Source organism: Lineus longissimus, chromosome 19, assembly GCF_910592395.1.
Source record: "Lineus longissimus chromosome 19, tnLinLong1.2, whole genome shotgun sequence".
In the NCBI taxonomy this organism is placed as follows: domain Eukaryota; kingdom Metazoa; phylum Nemertea; class Pilidiophora; order Heteronemertea; family Lineidae; genus Lineus; species Lineus longissimus.
This window is the reverse complement of record NC_088326.1, coordinates 2,549,956-2,564,764: the sequence shown is the minus strand read 5'-3', so window position 1 is coordinate 2,564,764 and position 14,809 is coordinate 2,549,956. Positions and strand designations below refer to the sequence as shown.

Below are 14,809 nucleotides of genomic sequence, written 5' to 3'. Positions count from 1 at the left end.
GTAACAGAGTATAGTTCTTTTACGATGTCAATTATAGCCGGTGTAGAAGTTTAAAATGTCCTAGGATAAAATGTCCGGGAACAAAGGATTCTATTATGCGCTTCAATCTCTGAGCTATTGACGGTCAGAGTCTCTATAGAACCATATTGCAGAATACAATAGGGCCGGACACTTTTTCCAGGAGGGACACTTTTTACTTCCCCCCTGGAAAAAGTGTCCGGCCCTATTGTATTCTGCAATATGGGGTGTAAAAGTAAAAAGTGTCCCCCCCTGGAAAAAGTGTCCGGCCCTATTGTATTCTGCAATATGGTTCTATAGAGACCCTGACCGTCAAGAGCTCAGAGATTGAAGCGCATAATAGAATCCTTTGTTCCCGGACATTTTATCCTAGGACATTTTAAACTTCTACACCGGCTGTTCCAACCGTGACACCGGCTGCCCGCCGCTGTGTAACATATGTGATCACGATATTGAAGTTTCGAATTTATCATACATTGAGGATTGAGGGATCCTTATTGTCTCTTATCTCTACCACGGCGATGTATGCATGCATGGTGGCTTCCAATCGCTTGAAACATGTTGTAATAAAGTTGATAACATATTTACACATTTCAGTATCACACATTGAATCAATTTTACTAAATTATTCCATTTCTTGGCTTTAGAAACATGTTGTGGAGATACTGTATGCACGCCCTCTTTCAGTGGTGGAGGTTCATATTCGGATTCTTCCAGTGGATGGGATGGCGTTTGAATGGAACTGCAGGTATGCTGGACACTATCTGGAATGGCGCAGCCTACGAAATGTCGGCACACGTGATGAAGATTTCTTGGCGGTTCAAACCCGATCGTTTCTGGCGAAACTCTACCCAGGATTACATAGCAACCCACGTGGGATTTGAACACCCTGATGTTGTGAGGAAGAAGACAATTTCCTTGTATGCCGTTACACCCTCCGAGGCTGTTTTTGTTGAGGTGCCCGAAGACGTAGAGTTGTACAACTGCAAGAAGACACCATTGTTATATATAAGGCAACACGAGGCGGCAGTTAGAATTATCCGGATGCCCATTTCATCTTTCAACAAACTTGCTGACGTCATCGGTGACCCAGACGAGAAGACCGTGGTCTTCCTGCATTTTGTTGCTCGCAGTGGCTCCACCCTGCTGATGCAGATTCTCACGACATTTCACGGAGAGAAGAGGGCCATAAGCATATCGGAGGCCGGCTCAGATAGCCAGTTGATTTCCGACAGGGGGAAGTATTCCGATGACGAATTCAAACGCGTTTTCCGGAATACGTTTCGTCTGATATGCAAAGATCCAGCGTCGCTTATAGCAATGAAAATGAGTTTCCCCGATTCTTTGGAATTGGCACCCTTGATCAAGGAAACGTTTCCGAAATTCCACCAGTTCTTTTCGTACCGCAATGCATTGCCGCTGAACCGTTCGAAAGCTTTATTATACAGTCAGATCGTCAATTTCAAATCGATGAACTTTGCCCAAAGATGGCCCCTGTTCGCCCAGCTCCTCCGTCTGCCGCGAGAGCAGAGGCTCCGAGATTACTATGGCGACAAGATGTACCAACGGCTGAAAGGTTACCTTCCAAACTTCACGATGTATCAGACCATCTGCATCCACACTGCGATCCAGTTCGAAGCCTACCAATCACAGTTTAAAAATGGCGTCGGGGTAAGAGGTGTCAAATATGAGGACATCCGAACAGAACCTAAGATGGCACTTGAGAAGATCTTGGACCACATTGGATTGGCAAAGCACAGATATCAGGTAATGAAGCATGCAAAGGGGTAGTTCCGAGGGAAAGTTGCCCCCGCCATGGTTTTCTATCCCGATGTTCAAGAATTCTGAAGAGAAAACGATTGGGGCAGGGCGGCAGCCTTTTTTTCCACTTCAGGAGCACAGGGAAGGTTCCGGAGAGTATCATTACTACCGAATTTATGATAACTGATTTAAATGCCTGCTCAAAGCCATATTGTGTGTTTTTTCAGGTACCGGAAATGCTTAAAGCAATGGAGGAAGACGCGCACATAAACGGGATCCCAGAATGCATGAGCAAGAGGCACGCTGTGGATCACGATAACGTACTTCCGGTCGAGTCTGCCATGCCTGCTACCATCTCGCAGATCGATGACCTCTGTAGCGCGTTGGGTCTACCCCTGCTTTCGAGGCAGCATCCTTTGGAGGGGACGATCACTGACGCCACGGTGTCTCCAAGATTATGATCGATTACCTCTGCACCGCTATATGGGCCTGCCCCTTCTTTTGAGTCACTATACCCCATTGGAGGGGACGTTAACTGACGATAAGTTGCCATCCTGGTTATGATGCAAGCGCTCATAAATCTTTCATTTGAAGAACACGATCATTAACACAGAGATGTCTTCGTGTTATTTTCGGGCCAGAAGTCTGATTATCTTGACAGACGTCCTCAATGAGTAACTTTATTACCGGCAGGCGGCAGTACACTCTTAGAAATTAAAGCTGTAGTAATGATGCACTTTCACATTCTTGGTTTTTATTGGTTCTTGACACATGCACATGTATATGTATTCTTACTAAAAACGGTTTTTGAGCATGTGTAGAAATGAAAAACCTTTTGATATATATTTTCACTGGAACGCAAAAATTTGATTTTGTCGCAGACTCCTGCGCAGTCACCTAACTTCGCCGTTATGTGACTGCCAACATAGGCCGCCATTTTGTTCCGCCTTCTCACAGGTGCTTGAAGTAGATCACAGGTGCTTGAAGATACCAGAATCGCGATAGCGATCGAGCAGCCCCAAAATAACTGATATTGTTCATAACCTGAAAAATAGTACACAAACACGTATCACTCGTTTATGTCCAGGGTTATATGAGTGTTCCTGTGTTGATTTTGTGCGGACCGAGCGATCACTAATTGACCTCTTGATTCGGCCATCATCTCGCGCCTGTGCCACATACGGGACCTCACGGCGAAATGACAATCTGTGTTGGAAGGGAGACTTTCCTTCGATCTGCTTTGAGAATGTCGCTGAAGCGAAAGAGACTGCGCACGCACTTATCGCCTGCGTAAACAGGTCAATAAGATTGAAAATCAGTCTGACCCAAGCCTCCCTTACAGTTGCCAAGTAGAAGGCCGGCCGCCTCCGATCAAGCCTCTTGGAAGAGGAACACCGCTCCGGTTTGGCTTTGAGAAAAACTCTTCGAGGTTTGTTGACGAGCTTTGGCTGTTACGCCTGTGGCCAAATACCCCGGCGTCTTATTTTATCGTCTTTCGTGTTGATGATTCAACGTCACAAGTAGGTGAGTAGGTACTTCTGTAAACTTCAGTGTGAGCAAAATATCCTTTTGATGTGAGGTGTGTGTATAACCTAACTATAGTCGTATTATTTAATGATTATAAATTGGCAAGTTTGATGGGATCATCACCATCCTTAAAATCGTCGTCGTCGTCTTTTATCATTTGATGAGTGTTGTCAGTTAGGTTAGCGTTTTAATCGATTGATTGGGTGATCGACTTTTTGATAGATTCTGGATCTTCATTCGTCTGTGCGCTGATTAGTGTACCTCATGGTGGTGATGAGCATATCGTGTCCGTCTGTTAGTGAATGAGAACACGGCGGGTTCACCTTCGTAATTTGCAATTAGTGCCAGTAAGGGTCTTCGATCGCGAGCAGCGGGGAACGATGACCAAGGGTTGGGATCAAGGGAAGTAGTCTTGAGACAATATCAAGAGCGATAGGCCAATGACTCGAGATATCTACACCTTATCTCCAATGCATTATACAATGCAGTGCATTATTGGGTTTTTGCCTCACCAATAGACTGCAATGCACTCAGTGCACAGTGTGATGCATTGGCTCATGCATGGCGCCAACTGCAACACAATAAAAACACGTTGTAGGCGTTTTGGGGCAAATATTTATTATATGAAAAGAAAGGTATTTTCTCATACCAATTCAAGTTGGAAAACAACTCAACACTACTTTTTGGTATTCGGCAAAATATATTTATGAATGTGTACAATTTTGGTCAGGGCACACCTTGTGCAAAGAAGAGTCACTTGTTTACGATTGTTTGCAGCAGACGTCATTCGCTCAAGATGGGGAACAAACTGGACACAATCTTGCACTTCATGCGGAAGAACAAAATCACCGACATCCGGGACCTTGTGCATGCGCGGAACTCGATGAACAATTTACTTCAAAATGGCGGTCCTGGCGCCATCTTAACCCGACATATAAACATTGACGAATTGCAGTACAGCGTTTCATCTTTGGTAAGTGGAGTTGCAGATTTTGTGTTGTCGACGAAATTCATGAATTAGGTTAACTCGGAGCGACTGTAGTGGCCACAGAAATAGTTGGAACGCTCGTTCCCGGTGTTCCCTCACTCCCGGTTGTCCCGGCAGGTGGTCTAAACGATGCTACACTGCTATGCAAACAAATCAATGTTGTGACCAGATCACCGAATTTTGGACTAATCCCCGTGATCATGGGTACATCATTTTTGGGTTCAATGTTTTGATTGAATGGCAAAAACAACTCGTGGAAGAGTCTAAAGTTAACTCTTTTCCCCCAGTCGCATTATATAAGCTCTATACGATCTCGTGCACTAAACGCCCTTCTACAACCTGATCCTCAGAAGGCGAAGGTTTCTTTAGTTTCCGGGTTTTTCTTCCATTTCCGTGATTTTCTTCAAAAGCAAGGTCACTATTGACCCGTTTCTGAGATAAAAAGAAGTGCGTGACGCTGTTTCCAATATAGAATCGCAACCCCTTTCTAATTAACATACCTGCAGATCGAATTGATTGATAACTGTGTTGTCATGGAAACAGCATCGTCTGTGAAAAAGATATTTGTGTCGTTGATAGTTTCCCCTTATCTTCTTGTACAGCAGTTGCCAATGAATCGGAAAAAACCCTCCTGGGCTCCCTTTTGCCACTTTATGGTACTCAGCAGATCTTGCGTGCATGTATTTACATAAAAAAGATGCCTTCCCTATTACATCACGTTGGGACGTGCACCGGACAGGGAGTCGAATCCACGACCTAGAGGTGATCGGCGGGCGTTGATGTTGTATGAATTTCGAACGTCGGTCCTTCAACACTGTGTTTACAATCCCGCTTGTCATTATTTCCATGCCAAGAAGCTACCTGAGATGCAGGCGGGTATACTCAGACTCCGTCTGTGCTTTAGCCAATTATCTCAAAATTGTGGTTATCACAGACACTGTTGTTCCGTTGCTAGGACCAGTTGCTAAGCTAAAAGGAAGACTACCGGAAAAGGTAATGACGGTATTTGCAATCTTGTCCATTTAGAGACCTCGTGGTCGTCAATCAAATCTGCCTACCTGCTCAATGGTGATGCCACACCATGGATCACGGGGGCAGATCGAGGATTTTGTTCAGGAGTGATCGCCGTGATGTGTTGCTGGTACACCGTTAAAGGGGGAGCCCTCCCACAAATAATTTTGAAATCTAGATGTTTGGCAATTCCGGAGCCGTTGGCACGCTGTTTCGGACACATTGAATCTTCTCAAGGAAACTCGTAAACCATACGCTTTCAGGCAAATTCTAGGGCCGTTGGCTTGCCGTTTGCCTAAATCTACGTGATCTTTGGATGCGATTAAGGCCAACCATGGCGATACATACATCGAAAATCCGTTGGTCGTCGTGAGCAGGATGACGTCCAGACCCCAACCGCCACCTTGATACGCGGCGCCTGGATCATAAATGCTGGTAGAAGCGATCTTGTCAACCGTTGCGTGACATTCTCCGGGAACAAACAAAAATTAAGTTAAAATTAATCGTAATTCACCTGGCGTAACCAGAGCTATTGAGTTACATCAAGGAAGAAATCTAAGAACGTCATCGCATCTTGCTAATGACGTCTATAGATCTTGTGAAGAACGTCACACTGCCTTCGCCTGGATTATCGACCGTCGCGTGGCCTTCCCCCAGGAATCAAAACAAAATCCGTTGTATGTATGTATATCAAGGACTAATCTTGCAGTAATCCCACACACGAAGGACCACATAGAAAGACATTATTGACGAAGCCAAAGAAAGGACGCATGCCAACGATTAGTGGCTTGGCTAGGCCTAATGGTATACAAGCGGTAGATTGTCTTCCAAGGTGTAGGCTATAGAACGGATTTGACAAAATGGTAAGTTTGATCTTGTCTTGTTTTGTTGGAATTTTGGAGAGAGTTTGGCAAGAGCGAAACCTGCGCAAAATAGGATCTTTAAGATCTATTTGAAATAGCGCTACGCGTGTGCAGGCAAGGAGATGCGCATGGATACGAAATTGAAAATTAGTAGATTGGCGGTGGTCAAGGTGCCTCATCCATTGTCAGTCACGTGCCGGGCGGACCTGAAGCCGCAATGGTGGATTAAGTAACAATGGGATCGTCTCGTAAAGCGCCAGAAATTGACAGACTCGGCGCAAGTAACAATTAACACTCACTCTGAATGTGTCACGTCCCGATGCCGCTGGGGTCGTTAATAAGAGTTATTTGCCGCCGTCTTCTCATCTCCTAGGCCACGCGTGCAACAAGTCCGGGCGCACAGCCATAATTAACTGCAGCCCCCTCCCGACGCAACTGTAATTAACTCTCAGTGAGGACATGTTGTCGTAGCGTGCGTGACATAAAGATCTGATATCTCATTTTACAAATCCGAAGGGCAGATCACTGTAGGAAAGCTACTGTGAGCGAGGTTGAGATGAAATTCAGAACTCCAACACCCTGTTGAGACTGAATGCCAGACATATTGAATTTAACTACAGAATGCTTTCGCATCTTCCTCCTTTGCGAAGACAGGCCTGCTCGGCAAGCTGGAACGCCAGTCCGATCAGCTCGCCGGCATTGTGCCGATGGACGGTGAGATAGCAGTGACACCTGTCGGTGACTTCACGTACCTTATTCTGGCCCATGACGGTCCTGGCTATAATAGTCTTCTTTACAATTGATTGCGTCAGGAAATGAACAACTTAACGAATCATTAACAGAACCAATCAGCAGCCACAGTCACATATTCCCTCTAGTTTCCATGGTAACCGATAATGGCTTTGAGTGCGTGACGCCAAGAATTGGTGATAATAAAAACAGTTTTCATATTTGTTCAGAAGCAATTTTGGAACAGATCAGTTCATATGGTAAGTACATATTCCGGCGTGGCCTTTCGTTTTCATATTAATTAAACAACCGCTCTATCTTGGATCGCCCAAACTATAGCGCTTCTTCTTTTTTTCCACATTATGTTTGTCGTATTCTTCATGTAGTTCTTCTTAAGTTTAATCGCTGCCACCAGTGATAAAGGACCTGTAGGGAATGGCCAGGGGGGATATCACACAGCCAGCGGTCGAGGAAATCTCGGGTAGAAACTTCAACACTTTCATTGACTTCTCCTGTCCTTTGCTGGTATTCGGGTCTTTGACCAATAGGGAGGTCTTGGTTTGTCATAACAGGGTTGAATGAGTCGGCGTGTCCATCATAGCAATATTCGGTTTTCATCATGCTCGTATTCGTAATAGGTGGCCGACTGTTTGTTGGCTGTATGGCGGTAATCCCCGCGGTAATCACGAGAATGTCGATAGTAGTCTCAATTAGTCCATCTGTGAATTACAGAATTAATCTATTTCCATCCTTGATAAACAAAGCTAATGAGCTTGGACGCATAAGGTGTCGTATTTCTGATTTGCCCCCGTTTCGTTTTATTCAACCTACTTTTCGATCAGTGAATCTGGTCACTGAGAGGTTCAATCGACTTGCTATCGACCGATTCCGCTCCTTTTTCGCGATATTGATTCCGGGCGGGCAATTAATACCTTGCACAGAAAGTCAACTCACCCTTCTGACCTTTTCAAACAATAGTCTGGACACGGACGTGTTCGTGTCTCGGAAAATCTTCGTAGAAGTAATGCCATAAGGGGTATTATCCTCCTGGTCAGGTAAATCCCACGCCCAAATTGTCCCTGTAACTCGGGACTTGATGACACGACAAACTATCGTAGTTCGTAGTTCGTTCTTCACTGGGGTTGCGAAACCGGACTTTAGCTTACCTAATCTGTGTTTCTTTTTTTGTTCCAGGTTGAAAAGATGTCGGAGAAAGAGATCAAAGGTAAGATGAGAAGACGGGGTCATCCCTATGTTCCCCGGTACCTATGTTCCCCGGTACCTATGTTCCCCCATATAGTTTTTATGGTACAGTGATACCGCCGCATCGAAAAAAGACAGTGACGGACATCAAGCGGAGTAAACGGCCATCGTTAACGTCATTCGATGAACGTATTAAACGTTCACTAAAATAATGACAAGTGCATTATTCGCGCTACTTGATGCCTGCAGTCATCATCTGCCGCTGAAGGGAGTTTTCGCAAATCCCCCAACGCGAACGCCTATCCCATTGTTCGACCTCCTGATCACGATGTCGAGCAATGGGATAGGCGTTCGCGTTAGCGTTTCGGGGGAGTTGCGAAAAATCGCTACAATGCGAATCGTTCCCCAGCGTCGCCAATGGCAGATTGGCCGGTCATCGAATTTGCCCATGATTCCCGCTCAAATTACGTCACAATCGTGTTTCAGAATACAAAGAACACTTCTCCTTTTTCGACAAGAACAATGACGGAACGATCACTGCGACCGAGATCGGCACAGTGCTGCGGTCACTCAACATGAATCCTTCCGAGCAAGAACTGGCAGCCATGATACAGGAAGTAGACAAAGACGGTGGGTATGTGGGCATTGTCCAAATGGTATGGCCGGTTTTCTAGATATTCGATGGAGGTCGATTCTTTAAATTGCGAAATGCTATAAAAATCTTTGAAAATATGGCAGTAAATGTCAATAGACTTTGACAAGGCTTGCTGTGGCGAGTTGTTACAAATGACGTGGCATGAGACGATATGACACGATGAACGATGTCCCGTCCAAATCCCGGTCCGAATTACATATCTATACAAGCCCGTTAGCCTAACTGTTCACGTGTGGCGTGGCTGGAGGATCAGACCCGGTGTGACAGCGGATATAGTCCCCCTGGAGTCATAGTCCGGTAGCATTGTATTTGACCAATTAAGCAGCATGATCTATTGTACCGCTAACCCTAACCAAAACATTTAGCAATGCGGGCTATTGTTACACGGACTATCAGCCCTAGGACTACTATACCTTGCACACCGGGACAGGATAAAGGGAAATGATGTCAGGTTTGAAGCGCTTCCCTATTGGTTCAAACTATATTGAGTAACTTTCAAGTCAAACCGACCTGGCCCGTCCCACTACAAGAGGATCGGAGCCTATTTCAAGTCATGGTGTGTTGTGATGACGTCATCATCGGTGTTGCCTCTCCTGTTTTTCAGGTAACGGTACGATAGAGTTCCCGGAGTTCCTGGACATGATGGCGCGTCAAAAAGCGAAGGATTCAAAACTGACAGAAGACGACATCGTGCAGGCGTTCAAAATGTTTGATAAAGACAATAATGGGTTTATTAGTTTGACAGAGTTACGGGACATTATGACGACGCTTGGGGAGGCGCTGACAACAAAAGAATTGGAGGCAATGGTTCGAGAGGCTGACATGGACGGCGATGGACAGATTGATTACAAAGGTTCGTTTCACCTTTTTATATTCTCGATCCCTGTTTTATGTAAAACGTGTCTCGTCGTGGCCGTTGGAACACCGGATACACTCCCCGAGGTGGCTTTCATAACACACATGAATTACCACTGGCTAAGGAGTGTAAAAATTTAATAACCACGACGTTGCTCTCATCTTTTTCACAAATCGGAAAAGAGTCAACGGATTTTAGTAAGATTGTTCTACTTCGATTCGGAATGCATTGTAAACACCCGTGGTGACGTTTCATTTATTTATTTTTCAGAGTTTTCGAAAATACTTTGCGGGGTAATGGAGAAGGCGTAACGCGACATTAACATCGTTCTCCAAGCACATCGAAGTATATTCTCCCTGCCAGTACTGACTTCCATTCTAAAGTGACGTTCCTGGTTCCTGGTCAGTTAATTCCAGGCTGATTGATCGCTAAAATTCTGGTATCTTCACGCAGCTGTGTATACTCCTATAACGTGGAGCATTCGGGGTCATCTTCGCCTGTACTCGGCAGCACTCGTGAAAGTCCGGAAAACCGACAATGCATGCTTGACTGTATAAAGTATACCCCATTTAGCCACATCACTCCCGTAGCAGACCGCGGTATACGACACTTCGGAACGTCCCGGATATGACGATGGTACGGTTTGCGCAAACCGTACCGTCGGCATATTCGGGACTAGTACAATAATGAAAAGACAGTGTTCATCGGTGTTTATAAAAGTGTCTCTGTAAATAAAACGTATCTATGTATCCATTAGTTTTGGTTGAAATAAAGAAAATACATGTATCTGTTTAAACCGATACCTTTCCCAGGCGTCATTGACAACGCTGTGACACAGACGCCCGGCATGCTCCTCCTTTCCTTCACTGACACGAGTCCCGAGGCTGTTGATTCTCTGACCAGAAAACGAGGTGGTTCATCCTCCACGTAGAATCACCAAAGGGGGACACCGCACTCATCCCCTTTGCCCAGCCGATCGGGCGGCCAACCGTATGACGTGTCCAATGGAGAAGATGACCTGGCTGACCGTTACGGCTTTTTATTTGACCATCAGAATTCGCTCCATTTCGCTTTGGAGTACATGAATATCCATCAGATTTTTCGAGTGCCTGTCGATGTTGATATCTAACAATTTCTGCACGTCGTCCAGTATCTCAGCATCGACCCCTGTCGCATTCCGGCGAGCAGTCGATCTAGCGAACTCGTAGTTTATATCCATGCGCACCAGCTGAAAGTTTTTCGTGATGACAGCCTTGATAGCCTGGAAGTCGGTGGTGATGGCAAACCTGGGTCGAACGAACTTTCCCATTGCAAGCCACCAGATAAGCAGAACACAGCCGTATGTGACATTCTTACAGCAGCCCTTACGTCCTCCAAGCAGAGCCGGCGAGAAATGGAATGGGGGCATGCCGTCTGGTGGTGGATAGGGCGTGTCCAATGCCATCGACAGAGGTTTTAGAGTGTTCAACACTGGAATGTTGTTATTCATCTATAAACACGAGAAAGATTAAAAAATTAAACGCGAATGAATTTTAATTTCATGGAAAGAATGGGTTACATCATGATTAGTAGGACAGCATTTACTTAGAGAACGGGGTTTTCTGAAGCAGATCAAATTTTACCGCGTTTCGGATAAGCCCGCCGTAGGTTATGACTTCTCATGAATGCATGACATTTGAAATGATTGACAGAAATCGTTCGCACTAAAGGCAAAATGCTGAGTGTCGAGAGGAGTTGGACCTACCATCACGTTGTTGGGCCGTAGATCTTGCACCACGAAACCATTCGAAGCGACAAACCCGCACGTTTGAACAATCTGGTAGGCGATGTGCAGACGGTCTCGGAGTGGTAGGTTGACTGTCTGGCATAACATGTGGAAGAGGTTGTTTTCGATATATGGTACTATGGCGAACAATATACCCATCTTGTCTCGGTAGATATCTAGGATCTGCTGGATACTCTGGTGATTCAACGATTGGAGTAACCTGAAGAAGTATTACAGTTATGCCACAGTTATAGTGTGACTGCGAAGAAAACTTGGCTTTCACCCAGGTGCCAGCGAAACATAAACCATTCAGGATTAACCAAATTTATGTTCACTGGTACTAATATTACCTGCCGCCAAATTCAGAAGACGTGTTTTGCATATTGTTAATCATCATCAGCATCATCATCGCCGGCGTCGTAACACTGGTGGATTTTAGCCGGAGATATGGAGTCCACTACAGGGTACTGTCGTGCACCTGTGTGGGATCTTCACTTGCAATTGCCCTGTACATAGGCGTAGACACTCGGGTACAAGGGACCACGGCTTCTAGTCTCATCTGACACACCCTCCGATCATTACTATTGAACCTCAAACCTGTTGAAGAGCCAGGAATTGTGGCTTCCTTGAAAGCCACGCCGGTTCCAGAAATACATGTCCGGGATACGCAAACCCGGGCCCTATATTGCGTGGCAGCCAGCAGTGTTAACCGCTTTTTGGTTATGAGACTTCTCAACAACATAAATTTTGCCACTGACGGAACATACATGTAACGCCTCACATAAAGTAATCAAAATTTCATAAACGTATTGAATTACTCCCATCGACGTGCCATACATACCTGGTATAATTAATTTGCGCGGCAAAATTGTTATGTTGAATAACATCTGATCCTCTAACTCGTCTCGCAGCAGCCATCTCACCTCGGTACCAGCATCGAAATACGTCACTACGGCTGGACACTTTGTTGATCAAGTCTGAGATTACAACCTGATTGTCCCCGTATACAATTTCTGAACTGATTGCTTGAAGTGTGCAGGTTGTACGAGATAAATGTGGCAAGGGAACGTTTGCAATGCGGTTCTTATAGTCACGATTTTGTCTCTGACGGAACAGTTCAATCAGTTCTATGATCTGCAGAAATCTACCATGCGCTGCTTCAAATTGACCTGCAAGTTGTCGACATATTTCTTCCCCTAGTTCCTCAGTGACAACACCATCCAAAAGCTTCCGAGTCGTGTTCCTTTTCCAGTCGCATATACGTTCATCTTTTGGAGCTGATAGGCTTAGGAAAAACTGGTTGACCGTTAACCCGATGCGAGTAAGGATAGTCAACTTCAGAAGACGGTTCGACTTGGTTGCCGGGAATAGAATGACGACGTTGTAGCATGACTCGAGTTGTGTCTGAATATCTCCAAGACCACCTAGTTTTCTACAGTCATCGTACAGTTCACGGATTTTAGCAGTCACTTTTTCCTTGAGAGTATCAAGTATTTCATTGACGGCTCCAGTCGATTTCACTACCTCACTGAGCTTCTCGAATAGAAATCTAGTGAGTTGCTTCCTGCACGTCCTTATGGTGTCAATTGTCCATTTCTGAGAAGTACATATTTTGAGATCTAGTTTTTCGCTTTCCTCAATGATTTGCTCTTTTTTCCCATCAATAACTCTTCGAATGGATTCGTGCAAATTGTCTTTTTGATTCGCAATGTAACCCATTATTTTATCAACAGTAACTTTCTCTTTAAGCTTTGTTGCTTTTATCTTTTGTTCCAAGCTGCACAGGGCTGGTGCTATCTGCATCCTATCTGACACGAAGAAATCGAAGGCGCGGGTTGCCAACGCGTACAAAGTATTAGCAGTGTTATACAAATGTTCCTTGACACAGTCTTGAAAATGGCCAATGGTATGAGTGATAAATCTCTGGAAGTCGTGTACAAACTCCTCTTCAATAATACCACCTTTACCATGCCGTACACTTCGGATAGCCGTGCAAGAAATCCGGAAAAAGCGGTCACATGTTGTCAGGTTTTCGTCCCTCCGTAGGTGTCCCCGGTCTTTGAGTTTTAGGAAGACTCCTTCTCCTTTTGGAGGCCTATCCTGCACTTCAGCGATGTCGTAACCACTGGGATCCAGATAATCACTTGGCCCACCCCTTGGTCTCTCTTCATCCTCGTCGTTGTCAGACCCCGATGGTGTTGGCAGGTCCTTCAATTCGACGTCTTCGTTCTCCTCGCATTTGTTGCAAACGAAAAGTACCTTCATGTGAGGAGCCTTTTCTTTGATGTAATTCAAGAACTTGTCATCCTGAAATGACAGAACTTCACCTACTAGATATAGATTTTCTACGGTTATACCTTTTTGAGGCTGTAAAGAAGACTTCCACAGCTGGACACAGTCGTCTTGACCCTTAATGTATCAACATTTTTCAGCTCCCAGACAACGCACGTCGGAAGCTACGGAGGCAATACCGCTGGAAGTTCAGCATGGATATAGTATGGACACAGTAGGCACCAAAGTAAACCAACACACTAGCTGAATCATGTCTCCACTTTTTGTCATTACAGTTGAAAACCCTTGAGGACCTTAAATACTAGCTCGGTGATAACATACTCCTCATACTTGGCCTGCTGGAACTTACCCACGGAGGGCGTTCCAAAGTCTCTAAAGATAACGAGGTGATTGCAAATAACAATCAGTGAAAAACTTACCATTTCTGTCAATTCTGGGTTGGCATCGATCACATAGATGAGAATTTGTAGGATGCCATCTAGGCACTCCTGGACGATCTTGTCTAGTGTCTCGTTCTCACTCATTCCTGGCGTATCCACTATCTGGATCCCGGGCTTTAGGATATCTGATTTCACACCGATTACGACGGTTTCTTTTGAACCAAACTCAGGGTCGACACAATCATCCGAACGTAGCTTGATTTCGTTCCTCAAAGATTTCCTTTCCTTCTTCCGCCCAAATGGCCTTTTTTCGCTCTTCGCCTTGCCGTCCTTGTCGAAAATCTGGTAGAAACCCTCCTCGCTGTACTTGATCTTGACAATCCTTGAGGTACAAGGTGTACTTTCCACGGGAACCAAAGAGGTTTCGAGAATTTCGTTGATGAGGGATGACTTTCCACTGTTGACCTGTCCGCTGATTAGGATGATAGGGTCCCGTTTGAGGAAGGTGACTGGCATCAGCTCAGTTTCGATTTCGTTTTTGATCTTGATCGTCACTGGGTCAGTTTCATCGAGTACTTCATAAAATCTGTTTAACATCTCGGTGACACCATGGTAGCATTCCAAAAGTGTTGTCTTATATGAATGAAATCGTTCCACGGCATCTTTGAGATCTGGAAGTAAACTTGGTGAAATGTTCCCGCTGATCTGAAATTTTAACGATGGTCGCCTGTCAGCCATATTGGTCGAATGAGAAGGTTCGG

General features: G+C 45.1%; 3 protein-coding genes across 4 annotated transcripts; 2 read left to right on the top strand and 1 right to left on the bottom strand.

Annotated features, from left to right (window-relative positions):
* The first annotated feature begins 554 nt into the window (after window positions 1-554).
* Window positions 555-2,574, top strand: LOC135503104 (uncharacterized). The gene is made up of 2 exons (XM_064796442.1): window positions 555-1,785; window positions 2,007-2,574. The coding sequence occupies exons 1-2, from the start codon at window positions 670-672 to the stop codon at window positions 2,238-2,240; spliced, it is 1,350 nt and encodes a 449-aa protein (XP_064652512.1). The 5' UTR covers window positions 555-669; the 3' UTR covers window positions 2,241-2,574.
* A 482-nt stretch (window positions 2,575-3,056) lies between these two features.
* Window positions 3,057-10,067, top strand: LOC135503033 (neo-calmodulin-like). Of its 2 annotated transcripts, none has more exons than XM_064796297.1 (6): window positions 3,057-3,303; window positions 4,084-4,279; window positions 8,092-8,122; window positions 8,587-8,730; window positions 9,360-9,608; window positions 9,882-10,067. In XM_064796297.1, exons 2-6 carry the CDS (start codon window positions 4,103-4,105, stop codon window positions 9,920-9,922), a joined length of 642 nt encoding a protein of 213 aa, XP_064652367.1. In that variant the 5' UTR covers window positions 3,057-3,303; window positions 4,084-4,102; the 3' UTR covers window positions 9,923-10,067. The 2 variants fall into 2 exon arrangements, with proteins under 2 accessions (XP_064652367.1, XP_064652368.1); XM_064796298.1 differs by having other exon boundaries at window positions 3,057-3,208; window positions 9,882-9,970.
* Window positions 10,061-14,786, bottom strand: LOC135503399 (uncharacterized). Its single transcript, XM_064796959.1, has 4 exons — window positions 14,088-14,786; window positions 12,218-13,683; window positions 11,356-11,596; window positions 10,061-11,100 (listed from the first exon to the last, which is right to left on the bottom strand). Exons 1-4 carry the CDS (start codon window positions 14,784-14,786, stop codon window positions 10,651-10,653), a joined length of 2,856 nt encoding a protein of 951 aa, XP_064653029.1. The 3' UTR covers window positions 10,061-10,650.
* Between the last annotated feature and the right edge of the window lie 23 nt (window positions 14,787-14,809).